The 20,311-nt window shown below is 50.9% G+C and overlaps 4 protein-coding genes across 8 annotated transcripts in view; 3 read left to right on the top strand and 1 right to left on the bottom strand.

The window, feature by feature from the left end:
- The first annotated feature begins 5 nt into the window (after positions 1–5).
- Positions 6–4,211, top strand: tap2t (transporter associated with antigen processing, subunit type t, teleost specific). 2 transcript variants are annotated; one of them, XM_054757914.1, is made up of 12 exons: positions 6–594; positions 678–1,193; positions 1,333–1,447; positions 1,951–2,081; positions 2,152–2,357; positions 2,420–2,617; positions 2,686–2,814; positions 2,872–3,063; positions 3,133–3,306; positions 3,455–3,611; positions 3,678–3,814; positions 3,874–4,211. In XM_054757914.1, the coding sequence occupies exons 2-12, from the start codon at positions 692–694 to the stop codon at positions 4,078–4,080; spliced, it is 2,148 nt and encodes a 715-aa protein (XP_054613889.1). In that variant the 5' UTR covers positions 6–594; positions 678–691; the 3' UTR covers positions 4,081–4,211. The 2 variants fall into 2 exon arrangements, with proteins under 2 accessions (XP_054613889.1, XP_054613880.1); XM_054757905.1 differs by having other exon boundaries at positions 8–594; positions 3,865–4,206.
- acsf2 (acyl-CoA synthetase family member 2) lies at positions 4,167–17,303 on the top strand. Its single transcript, XM_054757929.1, has 16 exons — positions 4,167–4,345; positions 7,073–7,268; positions 7,335–7,463; positions 7,544–7,597; positions 7,663–7,781; positions 7,844–8,006; positions 8,064–8,159; positions 8,225–8,373; positions 8,441–8,532; positions 8,650–8,726; positions 11,313–11,420; positions 11,532–11,683; positions 11,750–11,891; positions 11,950–12,060; positions 12,127–12,195; positions 13,479–17,303. The coding sequence occupies exons 1-16, from the start codon at positions 4,242–4,244 to the stop codon at positions 13,539–13,541; spliced, it is 1,824 nt and encodes a 607-aa protein (XP_054613904.1). The 5' UTR covers positions 4,167–4,241; the 3' UTR covers positions 13,542–17,303.
- On the bottom strand, positions 13,701–17,626 carry a1cf (apobec1 complementation factor). 3 transcript variants are annotated; one of them, XM_054757944.1, is made up of 13 exons: positions 17,462–17,626; positions 16,770–16,918; positions 16,580–16,714; positions 16,382–16,512; positions 16,063–16,301; positions 15,839–16,003; positions 15,682–15,779; positions 15,475–15,612; positions 15,248–15,392; positions 14,558–14,796; positions 14,368–14,492; positions 14,161–14,294; positions 13,701–14,070 (listed from the first exon to the last, which is right to left on the bottom strand). In XM_054757944.1, the coding sequence occupies exons 2-13, from the start codon at positions 16,869–16,871 to the stop codon at positions 13,913–13,915; spliced, it is 1,809 nt and encodes a 602-aa protein (XP_054613919.1). In that variant the 5' UTR covers positions 16,872–16,918; positions 17,462–17,626; the 3' UTR covers positions 13,701–13,912. The 3 variants fall into 3 exon arrangements, with proteins under 3 accessions (XP_054613919.1, XP_054613928.1, XP_054613937.1); XM_054757953.1 differs by having other exon boundaries at positions 14,558–14,772; XM_054757962.1 differs by having other exon boundaries at positions 13,923–14,070; positions 14,151–14,294.
- Positions 17,627–18,422: 796 nt separating this feature from the next.
- Positions 18,423–20,311, top strand: part of LOC129170459 (cGMP-dependent protein kinase 1-like) — a 2,991-nt gene continuing 1,102 nt past the window's right edge. The window contains exons 1-7 of one of the 2 annotated variants that reach the window (XM_054758087.1): positions 18,427–18,999; positions 19,120–19,369; positions 19,446–19,481; positions 19,558–19,657; positions 19,773–19,912; positions 19,987–20,076; positions 20,140–20,281. In XM_054758087.1, the coding sequence (XP_054614062.1) occupies positions 19,809–19,912; positions 19,987–20,076; positions 20,140–20,281 (336 nt within the window). In that variant the 5' untranslated portion in view covers positions 18,427–18,999; positions 19,120–19,369; positions 19,446–19,481; positions 19,558–19,657; positions 19,773–19,808. Of the gene's footprint in view, positions 19,000–19,119; positions 19,482–19,557; positions 19,658–19,772; positions 19,913–19,986; positions 20,077–20,139; positions 20,282–20,311 lie in introns of both variants that reach the window. The other variant, XM_054758078.1, reaches the window with a different exon arrangement.

The raw sequence follows: 20,311 nt of genomic DNA, 5'->3' as shown, positions 1-20,311 counted from the left end.
CATCCTGCTGGCCATTTTCAGTCATGACGTCACCGAGGGTGTCGTTTTGGTTGAATGACATAATCGGCTATACCTGAAGAAATGCTACGGCTTCAAAATCAGTAAATGTGAAGCTGTCCAAACAAATGAATTCTTTTTCAGTTTAACCGATTGGTTGCAGGCGCCTGCACTGACCATTAGAGAGCGCATGTATGCCCACAGTAGAAGAAGCGGCTGCCCAACTAAATGACGTGACAATATAAACTATATAGTGACTAACGAGCTACGAGGGCCATGTTTCTGCTAATGTTGTTGTTGACTAGCCAGTGACGTCACGTCGTCTTCTGGCGAGAACGTGACGGAAGCGGTAGTGCAACATGTTGAACACGTCGTTTTGTATCTTCCGTGGCAATAAAAATTAAAAAGATTGACGTAAAACTGCGAGCAAGTAATGAGCGGCAAAGAAGACCCGAGACGAGGGTTTCTTGTGAGTTCGAAGGGCAAAGTGGAGCAAAGATCAAAAAAAGCTGCGAGTGAAAGTGAAAGTAGAAGAAGAAGAAAGGGCACCTTCGACGGCGAGTGGCTTCAACTCCACAGAACATTCGACGTATAAAGGTTGACATTAATGTGTGTTATGTGTGGATATTGTTGTTTAACTTCCACGTAACGTTACATTTGCGTTTGTGATCGCGTAATAGGCTCACGTTCCGCCATGATGAAGCAAGCGGCACTTTGTGGCTTCCTGCTCCTGCTGGTGGACTCACTAATCACTGTGGCCTTTTGGACCGGGCTGGTACTACTTGGGGGATCAAACTGCGGCGCAGTGGAACAGTGGGGCTTTGCAGCGCTCAAGTGGGTGATCCTTTACTCATTCACCTGTGGACTGACTGATGGGAGACAGCAGGCGGTGCTCGGGAGACTGGCGGTGCTCCTCTCTCTACTGCCTCCAGTGTTGGAAAGCGGGCGGGCACTCGCAGCGCCCCCTTTGGAGCCGTACGAGGCCCCACCACCTGACCCCGGCGCCGCACTACTGATGGCGCTGAGCTCGGCACTGAGCTGCGTGGTTTGGGAGGCGGGCCTCAGTGGCGGGCGGGCACGAGAGGACGAGCCACGTCAGGATGTTCGGGGCCTGCTCACGAGGGTCTTCCAGTACTTCAAACCCGACTTCTTCTTGCTGTCTTCAGCTTTAAGCTTCCTCATCCTCGCCGTGGGCTGTGAGTAGATGTCACATAGCTCACTTCTGTTTGCTGGTGCCTGACCTTATCTTATCTTATATATATTTAAGGTGCAGCCAGAAGGATAAAAACATGATCGCTTATTGATCCCTTTCTGCTTCCTGTTTCGTGCCAACAGGTGACACATTCATCCCGTTGTACCAGGGAAAGATCATGGACATGCTCCACGGGACACACCTTGACTCAAGCTTCTTCTCCACCATGGCACTGCTGGCGTCCTTGTCACTTGGAAGGTACCGGAGCCTTTGGGTGTCCTTCCAACACTCACTTACGTACACACTTTAGCATTGTCTTGGTGTCCTACTAGAATCTTATTCACATCCTACTAGTGTCCTATTGGTCACACTGACGTCGTATTAGCATCCTACAGTACTAGTCACATTGGCGCCCTACTAGTCACATAGCGTCCTATTAGCGCCCTGCAAGGCACACTGGTGTCCTATTAGCGCCCTCCAAAAAAAGTCACATTGGTGCCCTCTGAGTCACTTAGATGTCCTGTTCGCGTCCTACTAGCCACATTGGCACTCTGCAAGTCACATTGGCGTCCTACGAGAGTCACAGTAGTGTCCTGCTAGTTACATTAGTGTCCTACTAGTCATTAGTGTACTATTAGCGTTCTACGACAGTCACAGTAGCGTCCTTCTAGTCCTATTAGCATTCTACTAATCACATTGATGTCCTATTAGCGTCCTACGTGGGTCACTTGGGTGTCATGAAGTGGTCTTCCTGCTTGCAGCTGCGTGTTTGCGGGACTGAGGGCGGCACTCTTCATGTGCTCGCACGGCCGCCTCAACAAGAGACTCAAACTTCTGCTCTTCCAGTCGCTGCTGACACAGGAAGTGCACTTCTTTGAGGAGAACAATCCAGGTGAGGTCACACGGAACACGTTCCTGCTGGACGGGCCGGGAGGGTTCACGGCTGCTGTGTCATGTGACAGGACATCTTTCTTCCCGCCTGCACTCGGACGTGGACAAGATGGGCCTGACGGTGGCGCTCAACGCCAACGCCGTGCTCCGCAGCACCGTGAAGGCTGTCCTGATGATGGCAGTCATGTTGCGTCTGTCCTGTCAGCTCACCATGCTCACGTGCATCGAGATCCCGCTCACCGCGGCGCTGCAGAAGCACCACTTGGCCCGCTCTAAGGTGAGTGATGGCGCTCCAACAGGAAGTACCCGTGAGGTTCTAGCGCTCACTCCGATGAACAGGAGCTGACGGACCAGAAGCAGGACTGCCTGGCTGCCATCCAAGAGCTCGCCAATCAGTCGGTGGGCGGGATTCACACAGTCCGCAGCTTCAACGGCGAGCGTGAAGAATTGAGGCGCTATCAAAGGGCTCTGGACAAGCTGTGTGCCGTTAGAAGACGTGCTGAAGTCTACAACGCCGTCTTTATACTAACACGGCGGGTAAGAGTGGCCACGCCTCCCATGATGGCGCCACTCGACTGGAATGATACGGTTGCTTGTGGTTGCAGTTGGGAAGTTTGGCCATCAAGACGGCGATGCTGCTTCGCGCTCGCACGCTCATCTCAAGCGGTCAGCTCAGCATCGGAAGTCTGCTGTCCTTTTTCCTGTTCCGGAAGCCCATGGCGCACAACCTGAAGGTGAGTGGCTCGCCGTGGCAGTCTCCCCGCCATGTTTGACCATTGTTGGCGTCCTAGGAGATCTTGTTCTGCTGCGGGGAGACGCTGTCCACGGTGGGCGTCATCGCCAAAGTCTTCAGCTATCTGGACCGGACGCCGAAAGGCCACAAGGACGGACCCTTGGCGCCTGACCGGCTGAGAGGAGGAATCGTTTTCGAGGACGTCACCTTCAGGTACCCGTCCACAGCTCTGGACAAAGCGGCGCTGAAGGTAACGCCTCAGAACTTTTGCCACGGAATCGCTGAGTTGGACCACAGGGTCACAGACTTGTGTCCTCAGGCGGTCTCCATAACATTGGAGGCGGGAAAAGTGACAGCGCTGGTGGGTCCGTCTGGGAGCGGAAAGACTTCCTGCGTCAGCCTCTTGAAGAGGTTCTACGAACCCGAGCAGGGTCGCATCCTGCTCGACGGCGAGCCGCTGCACCGATACCAGAAGCGCTACCTCCATGAGAAGGTAGCGTTCCTTGCAGTGATCACATGGTCTGGTATGGCAGTTCTGTTTACTTACTGCTGCCAAGCCACATTCTTAGGAACCCACCGGAACGCTTCTGTCAGTCCTGCGTGACTCAAACGGCACCTTCCTTATGTTTTGGGTACTGCAGGTGGTTCTGGTTGAGCAGAATCCGGTGCTAATGTGCGGTTCTGTGAGGTACAACGTGGAGTACGGCCTGACGTCGTGTGACTTCCAGCGGGTGCGAGACGCTGCCATAAAGATCAAAGCGTACGAGCTTTTGGCCAAGATGGAGGACGAGGACGCAGGTACGGCTCGGACACCGTGTGACCTCTGACCCCCATAGACACTTTGCATCTTCTGCCCACGTGCAGACGCGGGCCAAGGTGGCGGCCGCCTGTCGGAGAGCGAGAAGCAGAGCGTGGCCGTTGTGCGGGCACTGGTCCGAGACCCGCGGGTCATCCTGCTGGACGAGGCCACCAGCCAACTGGACGCCGAAGCGCAGGATGCGGTGAGTTGGTCACATGACCTTCAGCCCTGCCAGCTGATGACGCGCGTTAGGTCCTGCAGGAAGTTCTGCGCGGCGGCCGCACAGTTCTGATGGTGGCGCACCAGATGAGCAGCGCCGAGAGGGCGGACCGCATCATCTTCATGGAGGACGGTGCCGTCGTGGAGGAGGGGACACACCAGCAGCTGATGGTCAAGAGGGGACGCTACTGCCGCCTGAGGGAAGCGCTGTTCTCACAGCAACTTCCTGGCCTTCTGAAGGACAACTAGGTTTTATTTTGATTTTGTGTTGACTTCCTGTTTACTAAAGCAACAAGTATTAAAGAAACATTCAAGACGTTTCCGCTTCTGTGAAGCACCGCCCCTTGCAGGCTGTCGTCCACTTTTAAGTCTTTCCGGAACAGAACAAGTTGTTCTTGGCCGCCAACAACATGATAGCTAACGTCGCTTTGCGCTCTTTTCTTCGCAAGAATTCTGCACTTTGCAATGGAAAAACTAACTTGGCGCGATCCTGGAAACGAGGAGAGTCCAGTCGGTGAGTTGGTTCTGTTTTCTGTTGCTAACGAAACCGAATGCCGTGCCGTGATTGGGCACGGCGGACACGTAAAGTCTTGTGTTGTGACCCGTGGTCACGTTCGTCGACTTCCCTCCCCCGGGAACGCTCGGAAAAGGTCACGCGCGCGTTTTAATTAACGGAGTCGTGTTGACGGTAACGTAAAGTGACTTTACGGCGGAGAAATCAACACCAATGTTGTGTGAGGGAATGGACGCAACTCAAAACAGCTGCGGGCAGCAAACGTCCTGCACGGTCCAAATTCCGCAGTTCGTTTTGCTTCCGAGCTCTTCACAACTTCACGGGCTGCTTGTCTTTTTACAAACTTGAGGGGTTTGGGTGGGGTACTTAATGTACTCATTGTACACATTCCGGTAGAAATGAAGAATAGAATAGAATGATAGAACACGAGCTGTAATTGTGTTTAGTAGTGATCATTCTGATTAAGAACACGCCTCCACCAGAATGAACTTGATTGTCCTAAGTGGGAAAGTTGCCTTGCGGTTTGGTTTAAAGTGCACTGCAGCTGAAACCATAAATGCAGAGGCGGTGCTAGCTATGGGCAATTGCCCTGGCCGGCGTTCTCTTGGGGGCGCCGCGAGGGGGAAAGAAAAAGACATACGATTTGTGTTGAGCGCTCATTTCCTCATCAAGTCATGATGTGCGACAGATTGGCGCCATCTACAGGCGCGCCCCCCATGCTGCTCAGATGTCATCAAACATCCACCACGTGACACGGATCAGTCCAAACGGGGGTTAACCATTTGTGTTCTATTTACATTTTTTTTCTTGTTTATTATCGTTTATATATTTTGTGGCAATGTATAACTTAATCTAGTTACAAAAAACAGTCTTTTAAGAGAAAGTAGTAGTAGGTCCGCCCAGGGCGCCATTCAAGCCAGAGCCGCCACTGACGGTAATAAATACACAATCCTAAATACAAGAGTAAATATACAAGGGTATACTGCCAACGTGGCTCAGCCAACTCAAGACGCACAGCTCAACAAAACCAAGTTCCCCAAACAAAGTTAAACGGTACCGCAACGGTGGTTATCAACTTGTTTTTTCAAGATGGGTTCTCGGGTTTTGTGCTCGCATAAAAGGGCGCGTTCGACGTCATGTTGTTCTACTTCCACGCAAAAATGAAGCGATCCCAGCCAGTGTCGTCTGCACAAGAGGAGCAATGGAGTGTGGTGAGTTGAAAAAGATTATTACTGCCAAAAGCAACACTGTGGCCGCCAATAGTTAACAGTGTAACTACGCTAGTCTTTTTATTTATCAGTGCTCGACAATGCGCAACTTTGACACTTCTCCATTTCAAAAATACATTTGATATATGTCTATATTGTCATATTTTGGGCTCTAAATTATAAAATGCTGTATGTACCTCGTTGTGACCACGAGGTGGCTGTGTTGGCGAGTTTTGTGGTGACCTTTTTCCTCTGGGGCAATTGTTTTCCTTTTTGTTAGAAGTGTTTTTGCTCCAGTTGATTATGCCTCAGAATGCTTATTCTTCTAGTAAATATTGTAATATAAGAAGATTAACGGGCTTTATTAAATAATTAGCTGAGTGTATCAAAGGTTAATCAGAGATAGTGAAGTGCTCACACATAGTGAAGGCCAGCCGGGGCCAGCAGCCAGATAGGGAAACATAAACAAGTCAGAAGCCTTGAGATTGACTGGAGAAAACAATATCTTGTTTATGCGAAGTGTCAACAACTCATCGACTATCACCTGATGGCGTCACACAACTTTGTCAAAGAATCGGGGAGAAAGATTGATGTGACGTATACGTCTGCTCACATTGGCCGAGTTGATATTTCATATTGCATTTTATTCCTGATGCACGGCTCAAAAAGCGAGCAAATGTATTCTCTTGGCTGAAAATCTACAGTATATGTCTTATACAGAACCTATTCAGGGAATGCTTGTGAATCCCGTCGAACAAAATTAAGTAAAATACAAATATAAGGCGCTCAGAAGAAGCATTCAGAGGCGTGATGACCTGTCGTGTTCTACACTGCTCACCAGGTGTCAGTAATGTTACCGCAATGTTGGGTGAGACGCACAAGCACCAGACTTGATGGCCGGAACAACAGGCTTTTATTGCGGGTTTGAATGATCTCCCAGCAGGCACAAAAATCCCTAATCAAAGTCCATAATAAAAACAAGGGCCGTTAAGACACAGCAAGCAAAAACTCATCTCTGCACCACCGACGTCACTTCCTGTACGCCACCCCCAAACACCGGAAAACATACAGCAACACACAAGTCATATTATTTATGTCTTAAATGGCTGATGTTCTCTTATTATGTCTACTATATTGGGAAATAGGAAATAGGTGTAAAGGTGACTATGGGGTGTTATTTTATGTCGAGAGGGCTCTAATAATGTTAAAAAAAATGTATTTAGAAGGTCATAAACAGGTTTTCTATCCTACTAATTATGAAAATATTCCAGAATCCTACTTCACTGGAATGTACTTAGTCAGGTCAATTAACCACGTTTAAAAAATATATATATGAAAACTACATCCTTTTATTTGTTAGTGTGGGACCCTCCGTGGAAAAAGTTGCTGCGCTAAACTTTAGGGATGGTCCCCCCCAAACTTGCACACGTGTGCTGTGTGACATCACCGCCTCCTAGTGTTCAGTCTGTGAATGACGACAGCACAAATGTAACCAAGATGACGTTGTGGTGGTCCACAGTGGCATCCACGTGGACTCTCCGCCCATCATACCAACACTAACGACCAGCTACGCCCACGGCACTTCCTCCTTCACGCTGCAGCACGCCACCATGGGCGACGTGCTGCTCAAGGCGGTGGAGCGCTGGCCCGAGCGAGAGGCCATGGTGTTTGTACAAGACGGCGTCCGCAAGACCTTCGCCCAGTTCCAAGAAGACGTGAGCGCTTTTATTTTGGTAGCGTCAAGGTGGATGTTCCTGTAATGGTTGGCGTGCGGTTTGCAGGTGGACCGCGCCGCCGCCGGCCTGCTGGCTCTGGGCCTGCAGAGAGGAGAGCGACTGGGGATGTGGGGGCCCAACACGTATGAGTGGGTCTTGTTCCACTTCGCTACGGCCAAAGCGGGAATCATCATGGTGCGTGTGCTGGACAGGAAGTGATGTTTGGAACTTCCTCTCCGCTCGCCAAAGTAAGCCCAGAATTTTCCGCTCTGCAGGTGTCTGTCAACCCGGCGTACCAGCTGCAGGAGGCGGAGTATGCGCTGCGTTTGGTGAGTGAGGTCACCCGCGATTAGCATCTGTGTGATGGCGCCGTGAAATGTGTGTGTGTGCGTAGGTGGGCTGTAAAGCGCTGGTGTGTCCCGAGACGTTCAAGAGCCAAAAGTTCTGCGACATGCTGAGAGAGATCTGTCCCGAGATCCACTCTTCCCAACCCGGAGACCTCCGCAGCCGCAGGTACGAGCGTGTGCACACCCGACATCTCCCGGGGTTAGCATCTCACAAACACTCGTCTGCAGACTTCCCGACCTCCGCACCGTCATCGTCCTGGACAGCCGACAGCCCGGAATGTTCCACGTGGACGACGTGATGCAGGCGGGCAGCAGCCGCTTCCTGCGCCAACTTGACGAGCTGCAGAGGAAGTTGTCCTTTGACGAGCCCGTCAACATCCTGTTCACCTCTGTAAGCTTGACCAGGTGATCACATGACCACACCCTTAGTAATCATGCGTGTCGCCAGGGAACCACGGGACGTCCCAAAGGTGCCACCTTGACCCATCACAACATTGTCAACAACGCCTTCTTCGTGGGCAAACGCGTCGGCTTCGACTGGCGGGTGAGCGACGCTGCTTGCAAACAGCAGGGCCATTCAATTCCCCACATCCTGTTGATCTTCCTCAGCCCACGCGAGTCTGCCTTCCCGTGCCGCTGTACCACTGCTTCGGCTCCGTGGGGGGCTCCCTCTGCATGGCGGTGCACGGCATCTCGCTCGTCTTCCCGTCACCATCGTATGACGGGAGAGCCAACCTGGCCGTCATGGAGAGCGAAAAGTATGGAGTCAACGGCCAATCGGGACATCACATGTCGGTGTTGATACACGTGCACGTTTGATTTCAGGTGCACGTTTGTCTACGGCACACCCACCATGTACGTGGACATGACCCACCAGCCCGACGTGCACAAGTACGACCTGTCAACAGTCGTCGGAGGTGAGCTATGCGCTGACCTTTTCTTTTCCTTTTTGGTTGTCTACTGACTGTGTGTGTGTGTGTGTGTATGTGTGTGTGTATGTGTGTGTGTGTGTGTGCGCGCGTGTGTATATGGAGGCATCATTGCTGGCTCGCCGTGTCCCCCGGAGCTGGTGAGGAACATCATCTCCACCCTGGGAATCGAGGAAGTCACAGTGAGTGATGATGTCCACTAGAGGGAGACAAATTCCAGCTGACGCACTTGAACACACTTAAGGAGGACAAGCTATAGAAAATGGATGGATTGTTATGATCTCATGTAGATTGTCTTAAATTAATTGTTTAGTTGCCTTTTTTTCGTCTAATTGCGGACTACGTACGGTACGGTGGGCGATTAGCAACGTCGAAACGCTCCAAACACAACACCAACAAACGCCAGATTATCAAGAATAGCCAGGGTAGCAGGAAGTTAGCTAGGCTAGCAGGGGTGCGAGACCTGATGGATATTTGTGTTTTTGGTTTGGATCATTTCTGTGTTTGAAGCGTTCGCCCCTGTGTGCCACCGTCCCGACAAGACGAAGTAGCTTCCAGAATATTCCAACTTTTTCACCGTGCGATTCATCTGCGTTGTGTCGCCCCCGTGTGGACGTGAGCTCAAAGTGCACGTATTGAGTTTGATGCGCCCACCTTTCAGAACTTGTGGAGGCAGCAAAGGTTGAGAGAATGAGGTTAAATGTTTCTTTTATTGAGCTGAAAGTTTGATTGAATTTGATTGCTAACGTGAAGCTGGATGCTAACGTGAGCGACGGCGCGAGCGCAGCAAAACAAGCAGAAAGTTCAACAAAATCAGGCCCTGAAGGACGTCTGCCAGGACGTTTCCAGCTGGGACTTGTGCACTCGGACTTGTTCACTGACGTGTGCCCGTCTTGGCCTTTTTGGGCTTGATCCTGCAGCCCGCGAAGGCGCCGCTGTCTCGGATCTGCTTGCCTCGCTGCGGTGATGGCGAAGCACACACGGCGTCCGGACGGTTGCGGTTCGCGTCCATCCACCTGTGAGAGCACACGAGGGGTGACGTGTGTGTGTGTGTGTGTGTGCGCGCGCGTGTGTGCACGTGTGTGAGCTTGCCATTACCTGCGGAGCGGCGCCAACTGGCAGGTGCAGCTCCACGGGTTGTTGGACACAGTCAGGTTGGTGACTCGAGACAAGTCGAGGCTTCGGGGAAGCGAACGCAGTTTGTTGTTGTTGACGTGAAGCGCCGTGAGCGCCGTCACGCCCGTGAAGGCGCCGTCCGACAACTGCAAGAAGAGAAAAGCGAGTCAGTCCAAAGGTCACACGGGCCAGGACGCGACTGCCCCCCGCCCCCTTTGGCTGTCTCAACCCCCAGAAAACTTTCCAGGTTTTCCCGGCCGTGGGAAGCCGTCCCAAACACGGCGGCGGCATGAAAGACTCCTCTCATCTTGTGTCCACCCTGACAGGCGCTAAAAGCATCGTCCAGGTGTGACTTGAGCGCCATGAGGGAAATTTCCACTGGAGCGCCGCCACTGAAAGGGGGAAGATGGCCGCCTTCCAGCCTCCCGGGTGCTGCTGTGGCAGGAAGCGCGTAAAGAGGCGCTTGTGTGCGCGGGCTATAAATAATGTGTTTACCTTAGACCCCTCCCACTGTGAAAACACAAAATCATGTGTGCGCTGAACGTGGCCGATGCCCACTGACCTTCTCCAGGCCCATGTGGTCCAAGTGGAGCTTCTCCATGTAGCGTCCGAAGCTCTGGAAGGCCTGGTCCGGGATGCTCCTCATGGGGTTCCTGCCCAGCGTCAACTCCTCCACCACGCGCAACTTGCTCATGGCGGCGGCGGGGTAGGTGGCCATCTTGTTGCGGTCCAGGTGCAACACGGCCAGGTTCTCTACGGCGTCCAGGGACCCGGCTTGCAGCGTGCTCAACTCATTGCCGCTCAAGTGCAGCCAGCGCAGGTCTTTGGCGCCGTTGAAGGCGCCGGGCCGCAGCTCGCGCAGCTTGTTGTCATCCAGACGCAGCACAAACAGGTTGACCAGCGGTGAGAAGATTCCTTTGGCCAGCTCGCCGATTCGGTTGTGGTCCAGGTGGAGGTAGGTGAGCTGGGCCAGGTCGTCGAAGGCGGACGGTTGGATGCTGCTGATGTGGTTGTGCGACAGGTAGAGGTAGACCAGCTTGGTCAGCCCCTTGAAGGCGTGCGCGGCGATGTGGCGCAGCTGGCAGTGCTGCATGTGCAGCGACACCAGGCCGCCGCTCTCGCTGAAGGCGCCGCTCGGGACTCCGCCCAGCGCGTTCCTCTGCAGGTTGAGCAGCCGGGTGGACTCGGACACTCGCGGGATCTTCTTCAGGCCCACGCTGTCGCAGATGACGTGCTGCAGGTCGCCGTGGCAATGGCAGGGGCCCGGGCACTGGCTGGGAGCCCCCCTGGCCATCAGGAAGGTCCCCAGCAGCAACCAGCTGATGCGGCGCATGTCGTCCTCACGCAGACTGAGTGGGCGGCGAGCTGGGCGCGGGGAAAAGGTGAGTGGGCGGAGTCCCGACTCTGGGAGGACGTCCCTCGGCTGAACACTGGTCGCCATTGACAAGTGTTTCCAGCGGAGGGACAAGCGGAGGGAAAAAAAAGCCTTTAAGCTTCTGTGAGGAGGAAGCGTGTCTGCCAGCTGACCTTTCATCACCCCCACACATCCTGCAAACATTCCTGGCACGCCGTCAGTCTTGCGTAACGGCGTCACGGCGGCGGGCGCTGGTGTCTTCTTTGCGCTCATGCTGTTTTCCTCCTGTGATTGACAGATCGGATACGGCACCACAGAGAACAGTCCCGTCACCTTCTGCGGCTCGCCGCTGGACAACATGGACAGGAAGTCTGAGACGGTGGGCTACATCATGGACCACACCGAGGTACCGCCCGTTACGCCGTGACCACGCCCCCACACATACTTCCTGTTCATGCCCAAGGAAGCGGTGGGAAGAAACAAAAGATGGCATCACGCTTGGTGGGCGTGTCCACAGGCTAAAATCGTGAACCCGACGAGCGGCGAGATCGTTCCTTTGGGTTCGATGGGGGAAATCCTGATCCGCGGCTACTGCGTCATGTTGGAATACTGGAACGACCGGGACAAGACGGACGAGTGCATCACCAAAGACGGGTGGTACAAGACGGGGTGAGTCCACCAGAACGCCACGCCGGCGGCTCGAAGCGCGTCACAGTGAGTGCGTGTGTGTGGCAGGGACCTCGGCTGCATGGACGCGTTCAGCTACTGTCGCATCCAAGGTCGCATGAAAGACATGATCATCCGAGGAGGCGAGAACGTGTATCCGGCTGAGATCGAACAACTCCTCCACACGCATCCCAAAGTCAAGGACGTCCAGGTGAGTACGCACGTGCGCCTTCGCTCCTTCCCAGATGCATCACGTGTGCGCGTGTCAGGTGGTGGGTGTGGATGATCCCCGCATGGGGGAGGAGATTTGCGCATGCATCAAAGTCATGGACGACCACGAGTGCACGGAAGACGACGTCAAGAATTTCTGCAGAGGAAAGGTGGGTGTCGCCTTGAACGCTCGTCACCTTGAACCAGCGCCAGCGTGAGTGTTGGTCTCCCCTCAGATCGCCCACTTCAAGGTCCCTCGCTACGTGGTGTTCGTCAGCAGCTTCCCCCTCACCGTGACTGGAAAGGTGAAGTGATGACTGGATGAATGAATGCACATGAATGGATGAAAACAAACGCATGAATAAAAAAAATACGTGAATAAAGATGAACAAATGCATAAGAATGAATGAGTGAAAAAAGGAATTAATCAATACAATAAATATAATACAATGAATGCACATGAATGAATTAATAAGAATGAATGAATGCATATGACTGATCAAACTGAAGGGATTCATAAAATGAATTCATGAATAAAAATGAGCAAATGAACAAATCAATAAGAATGAGTGAATGAATACAAATGAAGGAATTAATAAAATGACAGTGAATAAAAATGAACGAAGATGAATGAGTGAATGAATACAAATGAAGGAATTAATAAATTGCCAGTGAATAAAAATTATGAATGAAGATGAATGAATGAATTGAATACAAATGAATATTTGAATGAATGAATAAACATGATTAAAGATGAATGAGTGAATTGAATACAAATGAATGATGGAATAAAATGAATGAGTGAATGAATACGAATGAATGAATGAACAAAAATGAAGGAATTAATCAAATGACTTAATGAATAAAATAAGCGAATAAATAAATGAACAAATTAATAAAAATGAATGAATAAGAATGAGTGAATGAATACAAAGGAATTAATGAATACAAATGAAGGAATTAATAAAATGACAGTGAATAAAAATGAACAAATAAAAAGAAAAAAATGAACCAAGATGAATGAGTGAATAAAAATTATGAATGAAGATGGGGTGAAGTAATACAAATGGATGAATAAACATGATTGAAGATGAATGAGTGAATTGAATACAAATGAATGAAGGAATAAAATGAATGAGTGAATGAATACAAGTGAACGAATGAACAAAAATGAAGGAATTAATCAACTGACTTAATGAATAAAAATGAGCGAACAAATAAAATGAACAAATTAGTGAAAATGAATGAATAAGAGTGAGTGAATTAATGCAAATGATTGACTAAAAATTTAATAAAATGAATGAACAAATGAATAAAATGAATGACTGAATAAGAACAAATGAACGAATACAAATGAAGGAATTAATGAAATGAATAAAAATGAATGAACAAGAGTGAGTGAATAAAGACAAATGAACGAGTGAATCTAAATGAATAAACATGAATGAATGAATAGAAATGAATGCTGCCTGTTAGTACGCATGGGGAAAGAGAGGAAACAAGTGTACCAGTTAGGGAAGGTAGCAGGCTAGCATAGGTAGCATAGTAGGAGGTGCATCTGGAAGCTGACGGGACTTCCTGGTTCCAGGTCCAGAAGCAAGAACTGCGTTTGGAGGTGGAGGAGAAGCTGGGCCTCAGGAAAGCCAAATAAACCTCAAGATAAGCTTTCACGCTTGTTTGATGGCCTTGTTTTGCTTGCCTTGTTTCGTGTCTTTATGCAACACACCATGCACACTCACTCATATCAACGGCATGCGCTCGCTTTCATCTGCGTGGGCAGGAAGTGGTGCTAATAAGACGCAAGAGGGCGTAGCTGGCTTGATGGTTTTAATAATCAAAGTTAGGGTTTGGAAGCAGACAGGAAGTGGATTTGTTTGTCCTGCTATCAAAATAAGATGGAAGTGCTTGAACACTTTAATACTGTCTCTTCAGAATAAAAGATCTTGCAGCAAAGCAGGACCTCGTAAACTTGCCAAAAAGGAGCAAAGGGATTTAGTTGAGGCCACCTTCAAAATAAAAGCCTTAAAAGACGCCGTATCCGTCGCTATGTCGCGCTGCCACGGCGAAGGCGGCAGGGTAGCTCTCGTAGGCGGCATACGCGGTCACGTCCTGGCCAATAGAGACCGCCTGCTTCAGCTGGGAGGCGACGGCCGACGGCGCCGGGCTCGCCAGAGCGTAACCTGAAAGAGATGTGCGCGCCTTCACTTCCTGCACCCCGGCAGGACGCCATCTTGCCAGCGTGTTAGTGGTGGGTACGGACCTTCACGTACCTGGAAAGGTGACTGCGGCCACGGCCTCGGCGGCGCCCTCCGCCTGCAGGCCGAGCACGTGGAGCACGTGCTCGGCCGCGTGCACCTTGGCTTCATCCACGGCTGCGCTCAGCTTGGCGGGTGTGAAGGGGGGCCTGCGGATGCAAGCGACTCAGTCAGGTGGAGACGGACAGGAAAGGACAGGTGGCGGCGGGGGCGGGTCCGTACGTGTTGGCGAGTGCGGGGATGCTGATCTTGTAGAGGAAGAGCTGGCGCTGGTCGGGCCCGATGGCCGAGTGCAGCTGGTACACGGGCAGGCCCCAGTTGTTCTTCTGACACAGCTCCTCCAAAACCTGCGGCGACACCTCTGGTCACGACGCCGCCCTCACCTTCTGGGGGAGGGGCCGTGGCCTCTTACCTGCGGCGCTGGCTTGATGGCACCGACCTTCACGCTCATGGCAGCCGGGGTGATGGGGGTCAGCTCCATGCCGGGCAGCAGGTCGTACAGCTTCTCCTCCGCCTGCTTGTCCGGCTTCGGCCCAAAGGAGGCCCCGCCCTCGCGGCACATGGCTCCGCCCCCCGCAGCGTAGCTAAGGTAGCCCCGCCCACCCAGCCCCCGCACCCCAGCGGCCCCTACAGGTACAGTCATGTAAATTTCTACAGGAGACCGAAAAGGCAGCGAAATCAATGAAATCACTTCAAATCAAGACCACAATCGTCTCAAGCACACGAGAGCCAAGACGGAACATTCTGGAACATTCTCCATCTTTGGTGATTCAGGCGTTCGACTGTTGTTTACAACGCCACAAGACCAGCGGAAGAGTTCCAGCGGGAACTGTGGGAATCCCAACATGTGTCCAATGTGCTCATTGGTTAGCATAGCATAAACTGTGCTTGTTAGCATAGCATATAACACATTCATTAGCATAGCTTAGCGCAGGGTGGTTAACACAGCATAGAACAGTAGTAACGTAGCACAGTGCAGGTTAGTTAGCCTAGCATGGAACACATGAGTGAGCTTAGCATAGCGCAGGTCTTGTGCGTATGAAAACACCCAGCAGAAGTGATTGCGTCCAAACGGAAAAACACAAAAATAAATGAACCTTACCTCGAATAGACGGAGTCCTGATCAGACCGCGTCCTCCAACGTGACCTTTGGCCGCCGGGAAGCGGAACTGACCCGGTAGAGCGGCGTAGGCCTGCGGGGCGTAAAACACCGGCGCACCGAGGTACGCCACCGAGGGATCATACACCTGAGGAGGGGCAGAGAACTGGTGTTAAGCGTAAGTCCTCCAGCGTCCACTAGGGGGATCGTCCTCTTTAAGCCCCTCCCACCTGGCCCAGGGTGTAGGCGGCATAGTCGGCCTGCAGCAGTGAGCTTCCTCGTCCCCCCGTTCCCCGCGTGTGGCGCACGTAGCTGTCCTTGTCCACGGGTTTGGCCAAGGTCACCTCGATGGGCGACCCGTCCAGAACCTGAGGTTGGCAACACGGACACGCTAGCGTCAGCCGGCAGAGGGCGGCCAGTTTGACGTTAGAACGCACCTTCCCGTTGAGGGCCTTCATGGCGTTTACAGCGTCCTCGCGGTGCGTGAAATGGACGAAGGCGTAGTCTCGGATCTTCTTCACTCGCTCCACCGCGCCTGCAACCCAGAGGTCAGAGGTCACAAAGGCAGCGCCTTGGCGATGTGTTGACGGTCACCTGCTTTGAGGGCGTTGAACTCCTTCTCGATGCTCTCCTCGCTCGTCTGCAGCATCAGGTTCCTCACGTACAGGATCTTCACCGTCGCCATGGTGTCCTCGTCCACCTCCACCTCAGGCTCCGCCCAGTCCACGGCGATGGCGTGACCCCACAGCTGGATGCGGCCTGTGAGGACAAACAGGAAGTCACGTGCAAGAGGACGGGGAGGATGCGGGGGCGGTTACCTGGCAGCAGTTTCCGCCGAGCCATGGCGGCCGCTCGGTGGCTCTCATACTCCACAAAGGCGAATCCTCGGTTTTTGGATTTGTCGGCGGCGCTGGGATACACGATGACGTCCACCACGCCGTCCGTCACTTTCCTCATCTCGGCGAGGATCTCCTCACGCTTCTTGCTTTTGGGGATCCCGCCCACAAACAGACGGCAGTTGTCCACGCTGGCGCAGACGCCCAGGAGGCGGCCGTTCCTGAAACAGGGGGGCGGAGTCAAAGACTTTTATCAGCGCCTTGATGGATGGGGTCACAATGACTTGTCGGCGAAGGTCACCTGATCTCGTAGTTGTTGAGCTGCTTCATGGCCGCCCTGGCTTCCTGCTTGCTGGCGAAGGTGACAAAGGCGTAGCCGCGATTGTTCCCGTTGAAGTCCATCATCATCCTCACCTCGTAGATCTTCCCAAACTGAGCAAGCAAACAGGAAGTTGACGTGCTACGTTGGCTTAGCTTCCTGGTATCGCGCCATTCCCACCTTCTCGCACAGAGGAACCAGTTCGTCTTCAAACAGGTCTCGTGGGAGTTTTCCCACAAAGATCTCACTTCCTCTTTCTGGGGGAGGGCCGTCCCAGCCGGGCGGGGGGCCGCCGTAGCGCCGCTGGCCGTTCTCCTGAGACGGCGAGCGTTAGCGCAGGACGATGACGAGCGACATGCGGCGACCTCACCTGCTGCAGACGATATCCCGTCCGTTGTATCAGCGCCCTCAGCCCCGCCTCCTTCTGCATCCCCGTAAGGCCGTCCCCTCCTGCTTTCTGATTGGTTTCCATTGGCTTTGATTGACAGCTTAGCAAATCAAGCTAATTAGCGGCGCTCGCTGCCAAAACAACAACAGTGGAGGTCAAAGGTTGCCTTGTCTTGACCTGCGGCCATGGCGTGTCGGCCGCAGGTCATGTAACCGCGGCGCTTGGGAGGTCATGTGACCTCCTCATCCACCAATCTGGTAGCGGGGCGGTGTGAGGTTGAATGCAATTAAAATAATGACCATAATTAAAATTATGGAAAATAATAAAAAGAATGACTAATAATAGCAAACTTAGAATAAATAAGGACTAATAATAAAAAATGGTGAAAAATAGCATCAAATAATAAGAATTCAAAAATGACAAATAATAAACGTGATGAAGAATCAGAATAAAAAAATGATGAGCGAGCTCCGACGTGAAAGACTAGGAAACACACACTTAGCATGTTAGCATGCAGCTTTAACACTCTGCTGCCTGCCTTCATTTGCCCCCCCCCTCCCCCCCAGCACTCCGCCCCCACAACAACAACTAAATGAACTCCTTGCATCCATTTGGCGATTTATTCTTATCTTTGCGTCCTCTCGTTTGTTTGGATGAAAAATAGAAAAACCCACCTGAGCAATTTCAGAGATCACCCTCCTCCACTCACACCTGTGTCATTCTGACCGCTCTGTGTGTGTGTGTGCGTGTGTGTGCGTGTGTGTGTGGGGCCATCATATCAAACTCCAAAGGTTCACTGTCTTGGTGTTAGCTTTACAAGCCACCATTAATGTTTAACCCGCTGCTATCTGTGCACACACACGCACACACACACGCTCACACACGTACACGCCGTGCGTGCGTGCGTGCGTGTTGTCCTCAGTATATCATTTTAGTGCGAAGATGTCATTTGTTTTGACGACCGAGTCTAATTAAACAGAAATTAAAATCAAACGGAGTCACAACACTTGTTTCAGCTGCGCTCCCTGGGTGCACCGCACACACACACGCACACACACGCACACACACACACGCACACACTGTATATATACTTTGAAAACAAAAATCATGTAAATGTGTACCTTTATACCTTTTTTAGCCACTGAGGGGCTCATTGCAGCCCCCTGCTGGCTGTTGGCTGTAATAACGTCATATAATAATAACGTCATCTGTAATAACAATAATAATGTAATATATATGTTTAAAAAGTGTAATTTTCTACAATAAGGTAGTTTTTAATAATAATAGTGATGTGATTTGTTATAAAAAATCAAGTAATGTAACATTATTAATAATAATGTTGGCTTTGATAATAATAATAATAATAATGTAATCTGCAATAGTAACACTCTTCAGTGATAATAATCATCATAAAGTTTAAGTTTGAATAACAAGGTGACTTTTAATAACAGTGTAATTTTATTAATAATCTCCAATAGTAATAATAATTGTATCTTATCTTAACAATACATTCATATTTCATTTAAAAAATAATTGCCAACATGAATGTAATCTTTAAAAATAATCTAATATGCAATGAGAATAAGAATAAAATCATAATTAGTAATGTTATCTTCAATGATAATACTCATAATAATAATGCAATCTTGAATAATAATACTCATTACTAATTATAATAATGATGTAATTCATTAATAATGTAAATAAATTAAGTTAAATAAAGTTGAAGTTTGAATTATTATGTAACGTGTCATAATAATGTCCCTTTATGGAGAATAATAACAATGTAATCTGCAATGCTAATAATGTTATCTAATAATAATTCAATGATTAATAATGATCATGTCATCTTTACAAATAATGCAGTCATTCATAATAATAATCTTATCTAATAATAATTCATATAAAAAGAAGAATTTAATAATACAAATGTATAATTCGGACATTTTCTGTTTCAACTTCAGCAACATCATCTTCAAGAACAGAGTGTGTGTGTGTGTGTGTGTGTTGTAACGCCGCACGCACGCACACAGGTCATGTGACCAAGCTGGCATGGACACATGAACAGTATGCATGTTTGTCAAATACGAATTTTCCTGATCAAGTCAGTTGTTTTGTTTGTGTTTCAGGAAGTAGCCTCGTCTTTGGTGGTGACATCACTTCCTGCCCGCTAGTCTGTCAACATTTGCATGAAAGAGGGCGAAGTCTTGAGGTCAGGACTCAGGTCCTCGTGACGGAGCTGCTTTTAGCATCAGAACCTCTCAGCAATGTTTGCCCCTGCTAAAATTAGTAGTGTGTGTGTGTGCGTGTGTGTGCGTGTGTGACATCATAGAAACATCTTGAGCTCTGACAGGAAGTCTCCAGCGTCACTCTGGCCAGTCAGCAGGCTCGGTCGTACTCCACCATGTTGCAGCGTCTGAGCTGAAGGATCAGAAAAGTCTGGAAGTGGACTGGGCCTGGTGGACCCTGTACAGAACCTTCTCCTGAGAAGTGGATCAACAATAGAAAACAACACAAGCTGACAGAATTCCAGGTTGTTCCGTCAGCAGGTGGACAGGAAGTTCAGTCCGGTCAGGACATGCGTGAGTTGCTTGCAGTTCCGGCGAGACGTCATCCTTTGTCCCCCTCCGTCACCTCGTTCTCCATCCAAACTTCCAGGAAGTTCCCCTTCTTCCATGTGGTCAAATGCTGCAGGTACTGCCGAGCTGGACCCGCCCTTGCAGCAGAACCGTTCTGACCTGCTGGCCCTTTGATGTTTGTCTTCTTCCAGGGACGAGGCAGAGGACAGCGTCTTCTTTTCCCGCCTCCAGCTCAACGACTTCAATGTCATCGAGACGCTGGGAGTGGGCGGTTTCGGGCGCGTTCAGCTGGTAGGACCCGACTGAGCACAACCTCCACGAGTCCAAACATGTAGTGACGTGACGCTTGAGTGGGCGAGGTCTGTGGCTGGGTCACCTGATGCTTGAGTGGGCGTGGTCTGCTCAGGTGCAGCTGAAGAGCAACCAGGCGAGGACGTTCGCCATGAAGATGGTGAAGAAGCGTCACGTGGTGGACAGCGGGCAGCAGGAGCACGTCCGTTCAGAGAAGGTCATCATGAGCGAGACGCGCTGCCGCTTTGTCGTCAGGTCGGCCGCTAACACGGAGCTCTTTCAAAATAAAAGTGTCCCGCTGCACCACATGATCTTCTGTGCACCTACAGGTTGTACCGCACCTTTAAGGACAGCAAGTATCTGTACATGCTGATGGAGGCGTGTCTCGGTGGCGAGCTGTGGACACTCCTGAGGGACAGGTAGGACAGGAAGTGTTCTTCTTCTTCTTCTCCGTGATGTCTGGAAGCCCCTCGCTCTTCCAGGGGTTCCTTTGATGACGCCAGCAGCAAGTTCTACACGGCGTGCGTCCTCCAGGCCTTGTCCTACCTGCACGCCAAAGGAATCGTCTACAGAGACCTCAAACCCGAAAACCTCCTCCTGGACAGTCGCGGATACGCCAAGCTGGTACGTGTGCTCTGACATCGTTAGGTCACC

This window comes from Dunckerocampus dactyliophorus, chromosome 2 (assembly GCF_027744805.1).
Source record: "Dunckerocampus dactyliophorus isolate RoL2022-P2 chromosome 2, RoL_Ddac_1.1, whole genome shotgun sequence".
NCBI lineage: Eukaryota > Metazoa > Chordata > Actinopteri > Syngnathiformes > Syngnathidae > Dunckerocampus > Dunckerocampus dactyliophorus.
Note: the sequence above shows the minus strand (reverse complement) of the source record. Positions and strands in the feature narration are given on the sequence as shown.

Bases quoted from the DNA above. Each gene is read 5' to 3' on its own strand.
- tap2t (XM_054757905.1), top strand. From the start codon at position 692: ATGATGAAGCAAGCGGCACTTTGTGGCTTCCTGCTCCTGCTGGTGGAC. The intron at 2,618-2,685 runs GTAAGAGTGGCC...TTGTGGTTGCAG, and splicing joins TCTTTATACTAACACGGCGG to TTGGGAAGTTTGGCCATCAA. The intron at 3,612-3,677 runs GTACGGCTCGGA...GCCCACGTGCAG, and splicing joins GATGGAGGACGAGGACGCAG to ACGCGGGCCAAGGTGGCGGC.
- acsf2 (XM_054757929.1), top strand. From the start codon at position 4,242: ATGATAGCTAACGTCGCTTTGCGCTCTTTTCTTCGCAAGAATTCTGCA. The intron at 7,464-7,543 runs GTGCGTGTGCTG...TCCGCTCTGCAG, and splicing joins CCAAAGCGGGAATCATCATG to GTGTCTGTCAACCCGGCGTA. The intron at 11,421-11,531 runs GTACCGCCCGTT...GCGTGTCCACAG, and splicing joins ACATCATGGACCACACCGAG to GCTAAAATCGTGAACCCGAC.
- a1cf (XM_054757944.1), bottom strand. From the start codon at position 16,871: ATGGAAACCAATCAGAAAGCAGGAGGGGACGGCCTTACGGGGATGCAG. The intron at 15,613-15,681 runs GTGCGTTCTAAC...TGCCAACCTCAG, and splicing joins TGAAGGCCCTCAACGGGAAG to GTTCTGGACGGGTCGCCCAT. The intron at 14,493-14,557 runs GTAAGAGGCCAC...GTGTCGCCGCAG, and splicing joins CCATCAAGCCAGCGCCGCAG to GTTTTGGAGGAGCTGTGTCA.